The sequence below is a fragment of the Aulonocara stuartgranti genome (assembly GCF_965226115.1).
Source record: "Aulonocara stuartgranti genome assembly, chromosome: 22".
NCBI classification, from domain to species: domain Eukaryota; kingdom Metazoa; phylum Chordata; class Actinopteri; order Cichliformes; family Cichlidae; genus Aulonocara; species Aulonocara stuartgranti.
Window position 1 is genome coordinate 25,181,318 of NC_138957.1, and position 20,747 is coordinate 25,202,064.

Consider the following 20,747-nt stretch of genomic DNA (forward strand, 5'->3'; position numbering starts at 1 on the left):
CAGACGGCTGTTTAATAGCAGTTTGAAGAGGATGAAGAGGGAAACAAGGCCAAGTTGTGAATGAGCATATACCATATATCTTACCATGGAGAATGGACAAGTTCATTTTACTGATGGATTCATTTTTATGTAAGGCAGTAGGAGAATATTCCTTGCATCAGACATACAGTCAACAATGCAGTGGACGTAATCGAGTCAGAGGATGTTTGTCTGCTCCAGAGTTGGACGCCTATACTAAACGAACCACACCCCGTCCACTTAGAAGCTGCAGTCCTTTCTGTAGACATATGCACACCCTCTGGTTTCCAGCTGTGTGGAGAAGGGTAATGACTCCCAGCACACCTCGAAGCTTTGAAGAAATTACCTTTCAGGCCAATCAAGCAGTACTGACTGTCATGGACTTCCCTCTACAGTCACCTGACCTCAGCCCTCCTGAGCATTAAGCGCAACTGAATTTACGTTCCTGTTTGCGCAGCCTTGAGGAGTCCCTGCTGCTCACTTACAAGTGTCATTAATGCAAGATTTGAGGCATACCAAATATTCTGTATTACTCAATAGTCTTGTACATTTTTCAGATGTTTCTATTAAAGTCGTTTAATAGCCTCGTAACATGGAACCACCCAATGCAAATAAACTAGGTATTCTCTCTACTGTTAGTTACTCAAATCTATTCCTCTGTTCCTTTTTCCTTTCGGCTCAGGTTCTACTCCTCGCCTTACAGCATCGCCACCAACCGCATGATCGCACAGACCTCCATCACGCCCTTCATCGCTGCTTCCCCCGTTTCCACATATCAGGTGGGCCATAATGCACTGGAATATGGGTAGATTCTGTGTGTATGTATATGAGAGTATACTTTGTGTATTTTGTGCACTTTGGGTTGGAAAAGAGGGGGTGGGCTTCAAAACAGCATGAGGCTCTCGCTTCTTCCCTCATTGTTTCTTCGATGCTCCAGCTGTGCTTGATGACATCTGTTTCGTAGGCAGCAAACACGCCAGGGATCAGAACAGAAGCGGCAAAGAAAAAGGGGGATTTTAAAAAGGCTGACAAGGTAGAAAAAAAGAAACACACCCATCAAGAATGAAAGTATCTAGGAAAAAGAAACAGTTTCCTCTCTCCTGTAGTCCAAACCTCTTTTGTTCCCTCTCTCGATCTCTTTTTATTTTATTTTCCTAGCTTCAGCACCAGTCCTTCCACTTCCAGAGCGAACATTTGCATTCCTCACTGCTGCGATCAGTGGAGTAATGCAACAGAACAGAGCGGGATCGTAAAAATTGGCCCTGTGATATGTCAGGAGCGCTAACTATTTTCCGTCACTGCGCATTTCATGCAACACCCTTTGCCGAATCTAAACATCAAGAGACGCTGCCACTGTGCCCTCTCGATCAGACACTATCGTTTAACATCGCCTCTGTTTGGTATGCAGAGACAGAAAGACGAGGATAGAGAGCAGGAGAAAGGAGATGAAGGATAGATAAGAAAATAGAAGAGACAGATGGAGAGAGAGAGAGAGAGAGAAAGAGTAGGTTTAGGTGATGGCGATGGCACGGCTGGGTGGGCAGAGGAGGGGTGTTGCTGAAGGTTGCGGCGCCCGTCTTTGAGGCACGCTTGATTAAAACTCTGGTCCAGTACCTGTGGTGGAGGGGCAGAGGAGAGAGAAGGAGGGAGAAAAGTGGGCCAGGGCGCGCCTCTAATCCGTTCTCGGAAGGCTTCCCAAATTGATTTATCAAAAACAATGGCCAGGCTTTTGAGGAATATTAATCCTCACAGTTTCAATATCGGGCAGCTCTGCCGCCGCTTCCTGTAATATTGCCCTTCAGCCAGTCACGGCAGGAAGGTGAGTCCTTCATCTTCTGCTCAAGTACAAAGAGGCACGGGGAAGAAAGAAGGAGAAGACAAGCCAGGCAGATATATATGCAAGACAAAAGGAAATCACTTCCTTTTATGATGAAAAGTATTGCCTTTGTAATGAAAATCTCAAGGTGCGCAGAAATGACTGTATGTGTCATTCCTCCTTTTATGTTTGTGTCGCGTTGATATTTTGGAGCTTTTGATAGAATTGATTTATCAGATCTGCAAATGACCCATACCAACAGCGGTACTCTGGCGTTCTTTATGCTTGGCTCCTCAATAACGATTGGATTCATTTCCTGGAAAAAACGACTTTGATGATCCGCATGACAGGAGACAGTCCAGGCCAGATCGCTACCAAGATTTCAACGAGTACCGCCAGCCAGCCGTGAGCCTGGTTTACATCACTGCTTATACAGACTGGCTCACTGGCTGACTAAATATGTGGCTGGCTGATAGGACGCGGGGCTGGCAGGCTTACTAACTAGCTAACTGGCTGGCTGTTTGGGTTTACGCGTGACTGGTTGGAACGAGGGCCAGCTGGCTGACCATGCAGCTCGACAACTGACTTACCGGCTTTTTGGCCTGTTGGCTGACAGGCTCTTTTAAATTATAATATAAGCTGTGAAGTTCAGCCAGAGGTAGGGAGCTTCTTAGGTTGTGCACATTTTACCCTTCACTCACAGTGAAACTAATGTTCATGTAGAATTACTCTACCTGCTGTAATTCTGAGCAACTCTGTAAAAGCTGTAATTTGGTGCTTTGGGGAAAAGCCAGCTCAGGTCGAGTCAGTTAACTCTAATCTTCAAAAGCAGTCATTTGGATCTCTTTATATTTTGTGTTACACTTAGCAACTTAGCACGTTTTCCCTCACGTTCTTTCCTGCCTGATAACAGATCAGTCTCTGGCTTTCTGGTTTATTTTTATCTGGGAGATGTCTGGGAGTGAAGTCCTGCTGAAGTGGTTAATGCTGTAACTCATCAGCCCTTTTGCTGTTTTTAACATCCCACAGATAAACGCATTTGTCATATATCTGCTGTTAACTTGGACTAAACTACAGTCTTTTCACGAACCTAAGATGGTAGTGTTTGGTTCCAAAAGTAAAAAAATGAGTGAACACAACTGTCTCACAGCTGGCAAACTGGGACTTATCTCTCAGCATCCAAACAAACCCAGAGGACACATTATCAGTGCATTACAATATTTTCAGCTATCAGGAAACACATTACAACATTGCTGTACATTGCACTGTTTGAGAGGTGCTTTTATCCCGTCTTCCTTCTCTCACCCCGACCGGTCGCAGCAGATGGCCCCGCCCCTCCCCGCGCCTGGTTCTGCCGGAGGTTTCTTCCTGTGAAAAGGGAGTTTTTCCTTCCCACTGTCGCCAAAGTGCTTGCTCATAGGGGGTCATATGATATGTATTAATGTAGGGTCTACCTACAATATAAAGTGCCTTGAGGCAACTGTTATTGTGATTTGGCACTGTATAAATAAAACTGAATTGAATTGAGATTAATCTAATAATATAAGAATCTGTACAACACCTGAGGAGGCTGTAAAGATCTGACGTAAGGGCTTTGAACAAAATTGAAAAGGAAGCTGAGATTATGAAGTAAATATGTTGGAGGTCTCTTTGTCTGTTTCTTTTCAGTGGATTGGACTAGCCTCCCATTGTGTTCACTGTGTTCTTATCGGTTCAGGTTTGGACTTTTTCATCTTTGGTTGCTTCAGATAAATTGTGAGTGAGCCTCCCTCACGTTAGTATATGTAAGACTGGCTTTTTTTATTTACCCAGCAAAGATTTCACCATGATTCTCTCACGATTTTTTCCTTAAGCCCAGTGTAAAGCCATCCTTTCTTGTTGCAATAATCACATGACAGTCATGCAATATCTTAGTTAGAAAATGCAGAAGACAAGTGATTAAATATAAGCTTTCTCTGTGTCTATCTGCTGTCCCATTCAGCTGGGGAGAACAAATATTGCCGTGTATAAACAAGCAGACTTGGCACCGCGTTATAGAATATCAGGCTTGTTTAGGTATGGATCCAAATCACGCATTTGGGTTGGCTCAGAGGATTGATTGCTCTTACAGCAGATTATTCCATGTTTGTCTTTGTTTAATCTAATCATTTTACCAGGATCAGTGGCCAGTCTGTGTGTTTGTCTGCTACAAGCTGTCTAATTCCTCTCTCCAGCATAAAAGCTCTGTTTGTTCATCGTCCATTCCTCCGGTTTCTTTATAGTTTCCACTGTCACTGTTTCTCCATCTCTTTAACTTTTGAATCTACATTTGTAAATATGCATATCTGTCACTGTTTTTTTTTTTTCCTCTGGTTGTAGCGTTGAAGTTCTTTGTTCTGTTTTATGCTGAGATTAAAACAAAAATGCTTTTTGTATTTTGTGAGTCTTCTCTAGAGGTCTGTCCCTGACCTTTCACCCCTGCTCCAACAGCACTGGGCAGAGCTTTAATATTCTTATAATACAGAAAAAGACTCATTTTACGGGCTCAACGCACAACGTACTGCCGGCAATAATGGGAAGGCAGGAGGGAGATGGGCTGCCTCCAGACTTTCAGATTCTTCTAGTAATTCTTTGGCACAAATTAATCTGTGTAAAGTTCAGCCATTTTGGTGCATTAAAACCAGCACAATCATTTTAAGACTTACAGACTGAAGAGTATTTGAACATATTGGGACTATTTGAATTGCATTTATTGTATTATGTGGGATACGTTTCAGCTCTTACTAAGACAAAGGAAAATTTTATATTGCCACCATCATTTTACATTTTCTATATTTCTCCTCAGGTCCAGAGTACGTGGATGCCTCATCAACAATATGTTATGCAACCTACAGTAAGTACTCCACCATGTACCTGAAGTACTGCAGCTGCCCTTGAGTCCCCGCTGGGGATCCACCCTTTGGATGCGCATCACAGATTTTCAACTAGTCTGATCTGCTGTTAATCGAAACTTTTTATTTTTAAATTTATCCTGAAAATAGTTTACGACATGGAGACATTTTTATATTTAGCACAATGTGACTGACCAGAAAAAGATTCTGTTTGGAAAAACGTTTAAGCCACATTATTCTTCCGTTGCAGACTAAATGTTAAAGCAACTCAATTTCTAACATGCACTTGGCCACTATTACTTCTGGCCAAATGATTACACCATTTCGGTCCTGGAGTTACTATACGAAGCACTTTACCCAATTCTGATAACCACATTTTTCCATCTCTCCTAAGTATACAAACACATTTTGTTTTATTTTTGGGAGGCTTTGTGGAGTTTATATGTTTTTGGTAGTGCCAGGAAGCAATTCAGAGTCATTTACCAGACCACAGCACAAGACAGACTGCTGCTTGAGGTTACCATCCCAGACAGCAGACAAGAGGGAAAAAAGCTAATATTAATTAGACTTAGCTCACGAGCAACACGGTCTTTAACGGTGAGGTAATCACATTGCCTTCAGTCACATTCAGTTCTGTTTTGAAGAGAGACAACAGAGAAGCTTCAGAAGGTTTGTACTGGTCACTAAATTTCACATTTTAACATTTCAATAACTGGCAAAGTCCTACTTCCTAAATATTAGTAAAAACGAAACCTTCTTGGATGTTATTCTTTAAATCAAGGTCAATTACATTTTCACAGAGAAGTACAGTGCAAACGTTCCCTCTCATTTCTTTGTACAGAATTTCTTCTCCTTTTTAAAGTGGCATTTAACAATAGTTCTTCGAGCTTCATGAGGGTCTTCCAAAGTTTTTCTTTGGACATCGGCTGCTTTTTCACTCATTTTCAATCCAGTCCTTGTACCTGACCATTTTCAGATAAATGTTTTCTTTGTTAAGTTACTTGGCATTGACCTGGGAATCATTCAATCTTAAAAAGGAACCTAACTCAAGAAATGAACTGGTGGCGTGTCTACACATAACAAAAAACTTAGCAGAGAACCACTTTTTAAACAGTACCTTCAGGGACTTTGTTACTAGCAGCCATAATTTGTTCCCATTTCTTCAAATTCATGAAAAACGGCAACAATAAAAGTTTGACAGGCATAGAACGAGCGATTAGCCAAAAACCTGGTATAACTGAAAGCCATGCTCTTAACAAACAGGAAAGAATTGTGAGGTGCATCTGGCCCTTCAGTTGATCCAGTTGATCTACTGTTTACTAAAGCCTTATCAAGTAGACGCATGGCTGTCAACAAGCCATTCTTAAGGAAGACAAACAGAGAGGAAAGCCTGAGGTATGCTAAATTACACAAGAATTAGACTAAAAAACAATGGCACCAAGTCTTGTGGAGTAATGAATCCAAATTTCAAATATATATATATATATAGTCTCTTACAGCCATCATGGTTCGGGGTTGTATTTCAGCCAGTGGTGTTAACGATCTTATCAAAATTGATGGAATTATAAACAGAGAAGAGCACCATCAGATTTTGATCTACCATGCAATACCATCTGGAAAGTGTCAGATTGGCAAGAGCTTCATTTTCATGACAATGATCCCAAACACAGTGACAATGCAGCAAAAGCATACCTGAAGAGAAAAACACACAATGGATTGCCATCAGTCATGGATTGGCCTCGCCTGAGCCCAGAGCTCAACATTTTTGAAGCAGTGTAGGATCGTCTGTACAGTGAACAGAACAAAAGGCAGCCAACATCCAAAGAAGAGTTTTGAATGCCCTTCAAAAAGCCTGGAGAACTATTCCTGAAGAAACGACAAGAAAACTTGAGCAAGAGAGTTCAGGCTGTCATGAAGAATAAACATGGTCATACCAAATATTGATTTTCAAGCTCGTTAGAGTTTTACGATCTGTATTTGCAGAGTTATATACTGTATTTTCTTGTATTTTTACATGTTTCAATAAATCGCTGCACATATTTTCAAGCAGGAGAGGTGGCTCAAGGCTTTTTCACATTTCCTGAAATACCCCCGCTTGCACATCCAGTTTTATTTTCCTATCGCTGAAGCCTCACCCGCACTCTTGCTTGAAAATACTTTTCCTTCTCTGTTGTTATAACAACAAAGCACATTAGTGGTTTACCAAATTGTTTTAAGGTTGAGTTTTTAATTGATCCAAGCTCTATAAGTGTTCTCATTTTGTTTCTTAGTGATTTTAAATCATTCTGCCAGAGATTTTTAGTGTTTGCTTGAGGCTTGTTGTGGCCCCTGAAGCGTATTCAATCTACTTCATTGCTCTCAGTTTGTTCACAGAAAAAGACTGGTTACCAGTCAAGGGCAAATATATCTGATTCTTTACCACTATTTTAAAAAAAGCTTCACTTTTTGAAAATCTCAATACTTCTTTAATAAGGTGGGTACTTAGTTCTATTAGCCTGGAAAAGGGAGTGCAGTGAAGTTTTTTTTTTCTACATAAAGCACATTTTTAGGACTCTGCGTCACAGTATGGTTCATAATATGCATGTAAATTCTGCACTGTGGTTCTAATTTTATTGATACAATAAGTTATTTTGTCTTTGGAAAAGAAATGACCAGCCTCAGGGTAACTTGTGTTAGTTTTTGCTGAAGTTACCTCTAATGAATCTCACAGCCGCATAATTTAAGTCATGCTTTGATATCGAGGTTCACTATTCTGTACTAATGAGCAAATGAATATGCATATGGGTGAATAGGTAGCACCTTACAGTTTGGATCTATAACCCGGGGTTATAGAGTTCTATACTGCAACAAATATTTTACACACTGGGTAGATACCAGCCCAAAAGTGTTATAATAATAGGGAGAAAACTAGTAAGAACACACAGTTCCAGCGTAATTAGTCATTATTTTTTTTGTGTAGACTGTTAGATTAATTAAATTTGTTTTCCCCAGATACCGGGGTCGTATGCCTCCACCAGTTTAAATCCTTCTCTCTTCCCCTTACTTCCTAAATTAGAGTTTTGGGAGAACCTTATGATATCCCAATGAAGGTGACCTTGCAATGACCTTTCAGTGTTAGATAAAATTGCATTAGTTTATGTTATCCTTATATGATTAGAATTCTAGAGTTACAACTGAATACTGTAGCTGTTTTGTGAGTTCCTAATGACCTTAGCTTTGAACTTTGACGGCCAAAATATTATCGGTTCATTGTTACCGGCACAGAGGCACAAATCAGTACACACTACCTGATATTTTCACATCATGATATTTTTAGCTTTTGCTGTTGATGGTTCAGAATGAAAAACCAAGTTTGGCTAATGAAGTCCGTACGAATGTGGATAACATTGTAAGCGTCAGTCAAGAAGACAACTGCTTTAGAGTCCCTGCCACTGAGCAAACTGGGAAACATTGGCACTCACTCACTAGAGGAGTGCTCAACCAGCCGCGTGGCTCCCCGCTGTGGCCATTTACCACTCAGTCCTACCCATCTCACTTCCACTCCCGCTGTGGGACAGTGAACATGTAATCTGGTCGCAGCAGGCCACCAGCCCAGCAGACACACACACACCCACACCCAGCTGCAGCTGCCCTGTGAGGTGCCCAGTTTGCCTTTCAGCCACACAACTTCCTGCCTTTTTTTTTTTTTGCACATATCTTCACTCAACCAGCCACCTCCTTCCCTCCCATACTTTGCAGTTCTCTCAGGCAGGTATGCTCCTTCCTTATGGCACTCGTTTCAGGCTGGATTAAAGCTAGCTCGCTAACAAGCTGCTGTTTTTGCTGCTGCTGCTGAGTCTCCCTGTTGTGAAAATGAAGCTGTCTTAGGTGGTAGACAGTATTACAAGGTGAATGACAAACGTGACAGAGTCCTCTAATAGTATAACTGCTCAGCATGTGCAGTGCAGCCCGTTTGTGTTTTAGTGTGTACATGCATTCTTTCTACACAAATACATTTGCATGTCTGCTTGTGCGTGTGCATCCACAGTACAAGAATACACGTTTGCTTGAATGTGCATACTGTTTTCTTCATTTTCTGGCGTCTTCTCAGGCTCTCGGCCATGTGGTGTTGTGGTTTGTCTGTCATCACATGGAGAGAGTATATACTGCCTCATCATCTATGCTTGGGTAACTGTGCGTGTTTGCCGATACATGTTTGTATGTACTGTATGTGTTATGAATTGCCATACGTGTGGCCCATACGGGTTATTCTTTACCAGCCCATGCGATGCCTGATGGTCATCCATCTTTCAGCCTTATGTCATGGGGCCTCTTGAAGCCTTTGGCACTAGCCACTAACCAGCAGCCACATTGTACTGTCTACATCTCATCATGCCTCCATGCCAGCAGTAGCCATGTGGCGATATAAGTCCCCATGGTCCCGTCCCCTTTGTGTTCCATTGGCTCTTTCTGTCACCAAATGGCTGGTAGGTGCTAACCCCAGCTGTCACTGCTGACAGTGAATCATAGATACCAGTCTGTCTCCCTTTATGACCCGTGCTCGTATCAACTACCAGCTACAAACACAGCAGACTGCCCTTTATACACACATGCATACACACACATTCTGCCATCAGTTCAGTGAATCACATCAAATTAGCTAAGCATCCTAGTTCAAATGCTTGGGGGGCTTCTCGGGGCATTAAAAACCAATTGATTGTGCTGCAGTTTGGCGACTCCTTCCTCATGTTGTGTGTTAAACCAATGGAGCGTTGTGCAATGGCGCTCCTGATATCTGGGCAATATGGAGGCAGCAGAGCGTGGAAGGGGAAGAGCTGGACAGTCATACAGAATAGAATAGAATAGTCTATATGCATGTTAAATAAACTTGTTAATTAATCAGACTTGTTAAGTTTGATTTAACAAAATAAGTATTTAAGAATAGATCTAGAGATTATTATTTAGATAATTACATTACAGATACAGGTTAGGGTAAAATGTGTTTTTGAGTCTACTATTAAACGGAGTACAACAAATGGCACCTAAAATCTAAATAATGTTGAAGAAGAGCATTAAGGAAAGGTTACAAAGGAACTTTGGATAAATTGTGGTATTAGTTATGCCACAACGGGACTGTTGGTTCCTGCAAATGAGTATTGTAATTCATTATTAATTTTAGTTTTAAATAATATTGGTTTTTTTAGCTGTTATAAATTGTGCAAAAAGAGTGAAGAAGTCTTTTTGAAGTCTTAGTTAAAAAGCATAATTTTCTTTTTGTACATTGTAATCTGCATCATAATAAGCTTGGCTGAAGGACTACTACACTATGATCTTGCATCGTCCCTCAGTTTCTTTGTCAGATCTCACCAAGTCTCACCCAGTACCTGGTGGTCAGTGAAAATCTTTATGTCAGAGTTTTACGGTGGGTGATGAAATGGGCTGCATCCATCTTTAATTTACAGTCTGTGACCTGAACTATTCTGCAAATGCCAGATCTCTCTGTGTTTTACATTGTTCCTACAAAATATAACGACGTTTTCTTCTGGAGTGCCTGACAGGCTGTTGTTGTTTTTTGATTTTTAAAGTGCTCATATGAATTTTTTATGCTTATATGAAGTTGTCTGTACTTTCTACTTGAGCCTTTAAAAAACAGCATGCCTGCTATGGTAAACTTACTCTGAAATGATATGCTGGCTTTGGTGTTGCTGAGTTGAGTATCTCTCAGCAGGACAAATTTCTCTTCTTCGCAAAATTGTGCAAAGTGCTGGTGGAGCCGTATATTGTTAAAACCCCTTGTTAGTTAGCTACTGCCGATACTAATGATACCGCATTGATTTGTTAACCTAATTTGATGTTTTTCTTCATTTCAGCCCTCCGCTGCCTTTGTAAACCTGAAGTCCATTAACTGCGTTAAGCAGCAATTTGTTGGAAATAATAGATGTTGTGTTGAATGGAAGTAAATCAAACTGCTGACACTGAAAGCAACTTGACCGCTACTTGCCTTATTGCACAGTAAACAGAGAGCACTGCAGCATGTACTTCTAAGGCAAAAGGTGTTTGTTTGTATCTGAGTAGATTAAGTTTGACAAGTCTATCCATACGAAACTGGACTTCATCCCACAGAGGAGCCGGCGCTTTGTTAGCAGTTAGAAAGGGTGACTAACAGTTTTCAAAATTTGCTTATCTTCAATTAATGCGCAAGATGTTCTCTGCGGGAAACCTGATAGAAAGTGACAGCGTTTCTTTTCTTTTTTTTTTTCTTAAGTGGACGTCTAAACGAGTCTGCAGTCTGTTCTTACATGGGTTGTTCTTCTTTCCTTTTCCTTTAGTTTATCATTTGTCTTCCTTCTTTCCTTTCTCATCGTCTGTGAGATGTTCTCACAGGTCATGTCAAAACATGACCACTTGCCTGGTCAATGCTACAGAAATCAGCAGACCTTGAAAAAGTACGAACAATTAAAGAACTAGAGGCCCCAAAAAGACAAATGCATACGTGCAGCTAACACGTGCGAATGCCTACACGCACACAACACATTCCTTCCAGTGGTAAATCTTACTTACATACAGATCATCAATCACATGTACGTGCTCTTAAATTCAGTTCGCACTGCCAACGAGTGCCGGACTAAGTGCTGTGCCAGCCATGCGCAGCATTGCTGTCTTTCCCCATGAGTTACCCTCCCCCCTTCCCCCCCCCCCCCCCCCCCTTTTTCTCATGTGTATGTGCTTCAAGTGTGCATTTGCCTGAGTGCACCAGCCCTTACATACTGGAGGTGAATTATTGAATTCCTCTGCCGTTGCACTCCGGCCAGTTCTCCCTGCTTTGAATAGACGTTCACTGGGTCTGTGAGAACGTGAACCGTAACTATCAGCCCTCATCGAATAGGGTTGAATCAGTGCGCTGTGTGATACCCATCTCCCCGCTTGACATTAAAAATGCTCCTTGGATTCAGAGAGGGAACATTATGTTGGTCTCATGGATTTGACTGGCGAGGCAGAATTTGAGACGGGGCTACACTCGTCCTTGAGTTTCTCTTTTATTTTTTTCCATCCCCGCTCCCTCTGCACTCCTTCCTGTACACCTAGCTCTCATTTCTCCCTCATTTTTGTCTCACTCTGTCCTGTTTCTCTTCTCTTCTGCCCTTTCAGACTACAACTGCACCTACTGTGTCCGTGCCAGGAAATAAAAAATTGTCTTGTCAGGGTTAAGGTTTCATATATATGTAAGAACAATACTGTTGCAGAGACACCGGGTGACTGACAAGGAGACTGAGTGGCTGCATTTTCACTGTAAGCTTTTTGGATATTACTTCAACAAATTTTGCGATAGTAGCAAAAAAATATGTTTGGAGACAAAGCTGATATGCTTTGGTGGGCAGGCTTTATTAGCTGGCTGTGTTTTTAATTGGATTTCTAATCTTTTTTCCCCCCTTTTTTGGTTTTTATAAATAGAGTAAACATTCTAGAGAGATCCTTGTGTGTGAAATGATCTATTTGTCTACAAAAGGCAGTCAGAGAACGGCTGATAAACGAGCACAGTCCGACCGTGGAGAGGAATGGACCTCCCATGAAGACATGACAAATACTGTTACATGCTTCATCTAGCACCCTTATCGCCTCATACACACATTAAGAAACACAACACACAAACGCACGCTACAAATCCATCCAAATAGCATGTCCTATTCGATATGCAGAAGTTGGTGCTTTATTTTTCATAATAACTTTATTACTAGAATCATTTTATAGTCACAAGCCATCATATTACTGGGGGAAATTATTAGTTTTGCTTTCCTTCACTGACACGCACACATATATATAAGATTACAAAGCAGCAGCATTACCATAATCCATCTCAGCCACGGCAATTTGGTTATACATGCTCCCAGATTTTGACCTGCAAGTTTAACCTGTGCACCTCATCTGCCACCTATTGTAAATTGAATATGTAGTATTCTAGATGATAGACAAGCTGATGCGTAAATAGGCGGGGAAAAGCAGATTCATCATCGCTCTTATTGCCTTTTCATTGCATAGGACAAATTTATACAATGTAGATAATCCTCATTGCCACATAACCAGAGGTGAGGAATCTTTCATCTGTATCATGCTCCACATGTTAATCTGTTAACATACATTTTTTGCAACCCCTCGGCTGCTTCAGTTTCTTAGTACCAGTTCTCTGTCTTCCCTGCAGGGCTTTCCTGTGTTTGCAATTAAGATTTCCAAAAACCATTACAAAATCAGATTCCAAGTATCCCTGTGATCACAAAGACCGAGTTAAGCCGCTACACACATCACTGTCAGCTTGGGAGGCTCCTTCATTGCTATCTTTTGGTCTGCGCTACTATTTGCTGCCCCACTTGGGTAAAGTAAGCTGTTCACTGTCCTGGATCAGTCTATAGCACATTTGGTCCTGTAGACAGACTCTGTTGTTAATAGTTGAGAAACCCTGGTAGTCTGTTAGCCCTAAGGAGGGATTCCCACTGAAGATTAGTTTGAAGCACCCGAAATGCTGGCTCCCTTTTCTGTGCTTACCCGAATACAAAGGTGCCCGAGGACATCTGGAAAACATGGTCACAGTTGAAGTAGGTGACATACAGCACAACCACAGAACAGGGTAAATACGGACACCTTTAGAAGACACATTCATATTACTTCACAAGTTTTTGTTTTGTGTTGTTTTTTCTGTAGTTTTTGTAGAGAGACAGTCATTACCAATAGTTTAGCCTTCAAGTGGGTGAGCCTGGTGCAGTTGGGTGCCGTTACCACTCAGCCATCTGCAGATGTGCTGCGTGTGTGAGCATGATTGCATTAGGGAGGGTATTTGTCATGTTGCTGGTTTGTCATGCTGCTTGTTTACACTTTGACATTATGGGGACTTGTCTTCCTCATGGGGACAAAAAGCTCATCCCCATATAGCCTTGTTAGGGGACCAAGATGAAGCTCTTTGGAGTCATGAAGCTGGATAGTCACAGTACGTACTTTGCAGAATTAAGACCCTGAAGCATGGAGTGTGCATGTCTCATTTCCACTGACACAAAACACGCTAACTAGTACAAACGAGCATCAGTGTCCAAACCATAGTGCCTCACATGGAGAAAGCAACTGTCAAATACAGCGAGGAATGCACTGAGTCAAATGCAGGTCGTCTTTCATGGGCCCGAGACAAATGAAGCTTTGTTTTAGCCAAAGACTCAGAAATACAGCCTCGGCCCATTGGCGTTCTTGAGGCTTTTAATGTGCCAGTCTTCTGTCTTCTCATTCCCCGAGTTTAATCAACATCTTCCCCCAACACAAAGCATATAAATAAGCATGGTCTCTTCTTACCAGGCTGGCAGTAAAACACTACACAGTGATCTTCTTGCAAATAGTGAAACATAGGGACCTGCAAGGTGAGGAAAAGAATGTGAACCTCTCTTTGTAGCCTCAAGCTGTTTTCCGAGTGAAGGTATTGCCCCAAGGTAGTTACATGTATCAACACCGGCTTGAAGCAGCAGGGTAGATATGCAATAATGTGGGAAATTATAACCTGCAGCAGTGAGAGATTAGCAAAAATAGCTAGCTGTGGGGGTGCTGTGATCAGGTTTTTTCGGCTGATACTGATCAGTTTTCATGTCAGCAGAATCAGACACTGTAATGCTTATCTTTACAGGAAGTCCATAACAGTTTTCTCATTTTATTTTCTTTTTTCGCTCTAAAATATTACACTATGTTCATTTTGAAGGCAGTTGTCCTTCTGTGCCTGCCTAAGACAGAAATCCCAGTCCCAGAAAGCACACTTTTAGTGTTTACAGAACTGGATGAAATCCTGGGCGTCCCCCAGAAGGACATGTTTAGTAAAAAGGAGATACTGCTTTCAGTCTGATACCAGCAGCCTGAGCATACTGCTTAGCTGACTGCATCTTGAGTATATGGAGGTCTGGACCTGAATGTAAATTATCTTAATAGCCTGCTGCATGTGGTGGAGATCCTTCAGCTGTAATGGACCAGGCAGTAAAAACAGTCACTATTTGTGTGACATTTATGTAGTTGCCTCACCTTTTTTACAATTGGTGTTGCTGATCAGCAGATGTAAAGTCAAGGTAATGAATATCAGCTGATACCAACCAGTGTTTCATAAGCAAGTGCTTGTAATGCGATAGTCATTAAAAGAAAACACTGCTGGTTGTAAGAATTTTTATAAGATTTCTTATTTACTGTACATTGTGTCAAGCCGTTGAGCGTATATCAATGTATTTTACAGGCAATGAGTGGATATCCTCTCATCTCCGGTCTAAAGCAGAATCAATACCACCTTAAGCAGGACTGGCTTTTCCACACGCATGCACACAGACGCATGCACAAACAGGAATACATGTGCATACATTGCGGAGCTCTGTAAACATCGTCTCGTACATTTGTAACAGATACGTCTGCAGCAGGCATTAACTTATTCTCTCTTACACACAGAGGACAAATCAAAAACATATATTGTCTCTTTGTGTCAATCTCTTTCTCATTTTCTTTCCTCTCTAGCCCATCAATGGACAGACGCACAACCAGACAGACGCTTTTGCACACAGACACACACGCACACACTTTAAACCCTCTCTCTCACAGACACTCAGTCTCACAAACACAGAAAATCGAAATCACAAATCGGCTTAACTCTCCCTGACACATCTGTGAATTAAGCCTTTCCGTTGCTCTCCCTTTCCCATTATAAAGGCATTGTCAGAGGCTGAAACGGTAACAGGTAGCCCACAGCCCCTGCTGCTTCCTTCTCGCTTCTCCTCTCTCTTTTTTTTTTCTTCCGCCTTACTCATCTGTCTTCTTTTTCATTCTCGGTCTTTGACTTCTCTCTCTCTCTTTCCAAAATTCCACTTTTTCTCTCCAAGTCTCTGGCTTCACTTCCCTCATCTATCTTTCTTCACTCCCGTCTTCCCCGTGACCTCCATCTTTGCTTAATCATCTCTCTCCTGTCCTCACAGTGTCTTTCTGTCTCTCTTTCCTCATTTCCCCTTTCCCTTTATTTATTCATCTGTCACAGCCAGTGGCAGAATAGTACTGGGTATTTTCATTTGGTGCTACTTTATAAGTCTGTGTGCTTTTGACTGCATTAATATTGCTGCTATAATTTGTCAGTTCAGCTTATATACAAAATATAGGGTCAATTTTTAGGACACTAAGTATGATTATACAGTAAAGTACTCAGCAGCATGTAAAGTGGTTACATTTGTCAGAAAATACTGCCTGCATACATGTTGATACATCAGTAAGAATCTGATAATATATAAGTGTTACACTACGAGATACTTGTACTTTTGTAAATATCGTTTGTTGATTAGCAGTTTTAAGTGTGGTCAAAAATATATAGAGCTTATATTCTCGTCTTTTTTATTTAAACATACCTTCATCAACAAACTTCACAATCAAGTTCACAATAAAAAACAAAATCTATCAGAAACCATTTTTTCCACTGAGATTAGTATTAAGTTTGAGCTTTAAGGTGTATTCTTTTTCTTCTTCTAATGGCAGTGCTATGTTTCCACAAGCTTCCAAAGTGTCTGTTGGGTCTGACTGATGTTTCGTCAACAGAGCGAGTATGCCAAGCTCAGTGTAGATATCTACATGTCCTCAAATTTGGTGTCAACACATTACTTGTCCAAAAAGAAATACTTTATTACTAGGGCACCAACTACACTCAACAAAAATATAAACGCAACACCTTTGTTACTGCTCCCATTCCCCATGGGATGGACGTAGAGACCTAAAATTCATTCCAGATACACAATATAACCATCCCTCCCAAACAGTGGTCACAAATCAGTCCAAATGTGTGGTAGTGGGCACATCTGCTATATTGAGATAATCCATCCCACCTCACAGGTGTGCCACATCAGGATGCTGATCTGACATCATGAGTAGTGCACAGGTGTACCTCAGACTGCCCACAACAAAAGGCCACCCTGGAATGTGCAGTTTTTTGCGCTATTGGGGGTCTGGGGACCCAGAACCGGTCAGTATCTGGTGTGACCACCATTTGCCTCATGCAGTGCAACACATCGTCGCATGGAGTCTATCAGATTGTCAATTGTGGCCTGTGGAATGTTGGTCCACTCCACTTCAATGGCTGTGCGAGGTTGTTGGATATTCGTGGGAACTGGTACACGCTGTCGTATACGCCGGTCAAGCACATCCCGAACATGCTCAGTGGGTGACATGTCCGGTGAGTATGCTGGCCATGCAAGAACTGGGACATTCTCAGCTGCCATCTGCCCTGAACAATGTGAACCATGATTCATCCGTGAAGCGCACACCTCTCCAACGTGCCAGACGCCATCGAATGTGAGCATTTGCCCACACAAGTCTGTTACGGCGACGAGCTGGAGTCAGGTCAAGACCCCGATGAGGACGACGGGCATGCAGTTGAGCGTCCCTGAGACGGTTTCTGACAGTTTGTGCAGAAATTGTTTGGTTGTGCAAACCAATTGTTCCAGCAGCTGTCTGGGTGGCTGGTCTCAGACGATCTTGGAGGTGAACCTGCTGGATGTGGAGGTCCTGGGCTGGTGTGGTTACACGAGGTCTGCGGTTGTGAGGCCGGTTGGATGTGCTGCCATATTCTCTGAAACGCCTGTGGAGACGGCTTATGGTTGAGAAATGAACATTCAATGCACGGGCGACAGATCTGGTTGACATTCCTGCTGTCAGCATGCCAATTGCACGCGTCCTCATTGCTTGTGGCATCTGTGGCATTTTGCTGTGAGACAAAACTGCACATTCCAGGGTGGCCTTTTGTTGTGGGCAGTCTGAGGTACACCTGTGCACTACTCATGATGTCAGATCAGCATCCTGATGTGGCACACCTGTGAGGTGGGATGGATTATCTCAATATAGCAGATGTGCCCACTACCACACATTTGGACTGATTTGTGACCACTGTTTGGGAGGGATGGTTATATTGTGTATGTGGAATGAATTTTAGGTCTCTACGTCCATCCCATGGGGAATGGGAGCAGTAACAAAGGTGTTGCGTTTATATTTTTGTTGAGTGTATGTATGTGTCCTTGAAGTGCACTCCCAGCAGCTTAGAATGTGGGTGTAATAGGTACAACTACTTGCCCGTGGTGTGCAAAGACTCCCGTCTGCATATCCACGAGGGAATTTAATCTTAGTTTAAGTTCGGGCGGGATATATCAACCTTACTGTCATGTGAAAAGAAAATCACATCCTTACTGCTTCCAGTAAGTGGGAAAGTAGCAGCCGGAGGTTGGTGATCGAATGCACTTGATTAATTGATCATCAGCGAGTCTAAACACCTCTATAAAAGCAGTTTGTTGTTTGCTGATTGGGAACATTTAAGCGGGTGTTAACATAATGTTGCAATATCCCCAGAAGTGGACATCTCAGCGAATTCGACGCGCAATGCTCAGAGAAACTGCAGAATGCCAAGAGCTACTTCTCAGAGCTACAAGCCTCCATTAGCATGTTAAATCTTAAAGTTTTTGAGAGTACAATTAGGAAAAACACTAAACAAGTTTGGCCTATTTGGAAGGGTTTCCAGGAGAAAGCCTTTTCTCTCTAAAACAAACATGGCAGCACAGCTTAGGTTTGCAAAGTTGCATTTGAAAAAAAAACCCACAACTTCTGGATCAGTGTTCTTTGGACAGATTACACCAATGTGGAGACATTTGGACCTTAATCTGCAGCATCATGTTGAGCAAAAACCAAACAGCCTGCCAGCACAAACACCTCATTCCAAAAGACAAGCACAGTGGTAGAGGGTTGATGATTCGGGCTTGTTTATCAGCCAGAGGACCTGCGCCACCTTATTGTCACTGAGTCGACCACGTGACTCTAGAATACTGTGGACAAATGTGAGGCCACCTGTTGGACAGCTTTGCTCTAACTGGGTCATGAAATAGGACAATGACCCCAAACAAAGCAGAAAAACTGCAACAGAATGTCTGAAAAATAAAAAAAATCAAGGTGTCACAATGGCCCAGACCTCTACTTGATCAAAATGCTGCGGCGAGCCCTTAAGTGAACTGTGTATAAACAAAAGCCTGAAAACCTCAATGAACTGAAGCAATGATGCAAAGAAGAGCGGCTAAAATTCCTCCCCAACAATGTGAGTGACTGATAAAGTCAGACAGAAAACAATTACTTCGACTTATTGCTCCTAAAGGCGGTTAAACAAGCTATTGAATCCTGGGGTGTACATAGTTGAAAGCAACTAAGTACACCCCAGGACTCACCATGCAGTGAGTCCTGTGAAAACCTTCTTTTTCACAAGATTGTATTTGATTACCTTCTTCACTCCTCCTCGCCTTTATTTGTTATCAAACATTACATTTATTTAGTGACTGGTAATTACTGTCATTGTTGAGTCGCCTGCCTTAATATTTGTATCCAAAAAAAACATTTTCAAGGTTTCAGAACTTGATACATTCATGTGTTTCATGGTTCTTTCCTATAAGGCGTTCTCCTTTATGTCTCTAATTGACCTCACGGCTATTCATTTAGCCTTACAGTTTTCAACAACACTAGTCCAGGACATGAAGAGGTGACAACTAATCCTACTTTTTGTGTCCACTCGTTATCCAGTTTCTTTCTTGTTTGTGTACCTCCACAAAGTTTCATGTGAAGCTTCTATATTGAGCTAGAGGTAGCAGAGATGGAAGAGGAGAGGGAGGAAGGAAGAGCGGTTTAGCTGCCTGTGTTGGGAATGCAGGGAGTAGACAAGCAGAGCAATTCTGACAGGCTGTGTCTGCACAGTTTGTTCTCCAAAAGGCCCACACAGAGTCGCCAGTGGGGTACACACATGCACACACACTCCCAAGCATACACTACTTAAATTGCACCCTCACACACACACTTTGAAGTTAGACAGTACTGTCCTCCTTCACACTCGTTACACACAGTGTGTTGCAGGCTTACCCACAAACACACATAGGCATCGTTACAGTGTTACGAGCGCACAACAAGAGAAGAGAGCCGAGCAGAAGAAAAAGGGCTGGTTTTGAATGCATTCCTTCGAAGGCTTCAGTGCTGAGGAAATGGAGCTATCATGACAAGGGATGAAAGAGCAACAATGGTTTCATCGCTTTCCCTCATGTTTCACTGCACCGTGAAAAAGAAGCTTCTAGTGTTCTCATCCGCCCGTTAGGGAAAAACATGCTGTGCATTATACTGGGAGGACAGGCTCAAGAGCGAGCAAGTGAGAGCGAGGGACGGAGAGAAAGCATTTTCACTCGGCAACCCAAAAAAAAAATCATACTGCTGATACATCGGCAGCAGATAGTGATGGCTTTGATAGACTAAAGACAGTGGTGTGTATTGGTCCCTGTGTTCTGTTGCTGATTATTGACACCGTCCGTCTTTTTGTGCCCAAAAACCCTCCTGTCGTCCTCTGTTTCTATTCATTTCATGCTTTTGATGATTCAATCGCTAACCCAAGTTTTCTTCTTTCTGTCCTCATGCTGACATTCTCTTATGTTGTACTTCATCTCACTTTGTTTCGCCTAGTCTAAAGGACTATATAATTTATATTTAGACAGTATGAGGACTAGCAACTACTTGTGGAAGTTCGCTTAAGGCTTATGTAAGCCCGCATAGTTAATCAGAGAGAGAAATTCACTAAATCAAAATGCTCCATCATTTCTTCTGTTCCTTAATTCTTCTCACCTTGTCCTTTTTTTGTTTTTATTTGTTTGTTTGTTTTTACCTGCTTCCCTCAGGGTGCAGTGATCACGCCAGCCATGGACCACACTATGTCCATGCAGCCTGCCAATATGATGGGCCCTCTCACTCAGCAGATGAACCATCTGTCCCTGGGCACTACAGGAAGTGTGAGTAGGATTCGCTGTGTCACAGCGAACCACACACAGATAACCCCACACAAGCACACATAGTTGCCGTGATCATCGTGACAGAATCTGGCTACAAGGACATTTTGAAGTGCTCCAACATGTTAGCTGTACTAGCAACAACCTGTTGCTTTGAGTGTCGTCCTCAGTGCATATTTTACATGTTTACTGGAAGTCACTTAACTCTAAGAAATACCTACACTCGACAGTAAC

The 20,747-nt window shown here is 42.1% G+C and overlaps 1 protein-coding gene across 4 annotated transcripts in view; it reads left to right on the forward strand.

The window, feature by feature from the left end:
* The window catches only part of LOC309698512 (RNA-binding motif, single-stranded-interacting protein 3), a 296,725-nt gene that overhangs the window by 264,575 nt on the left and 11,403 nt on the right, over positions 1–20,747 (forward strand). For all 4 annotated transcript variants that reach the window (XM_082521018.1, XM_082521020.1, XM_082521019.1 and 1 more), the window contains 3 exons: positions 701–797; positions 4,659–4,706; positions 20,406–20,516. In XM_082521018.1, the coding sequence (XP_082377144.1) occupies positions 701–797; positions 4,659–4,706; positions 20,406–20,516 (256 nt within the window). The remainder of the gene's footprint in view (positions 1–700; positions 798–4,658; positions 4,707–20,405; positions 20,517–20,747) is intronic.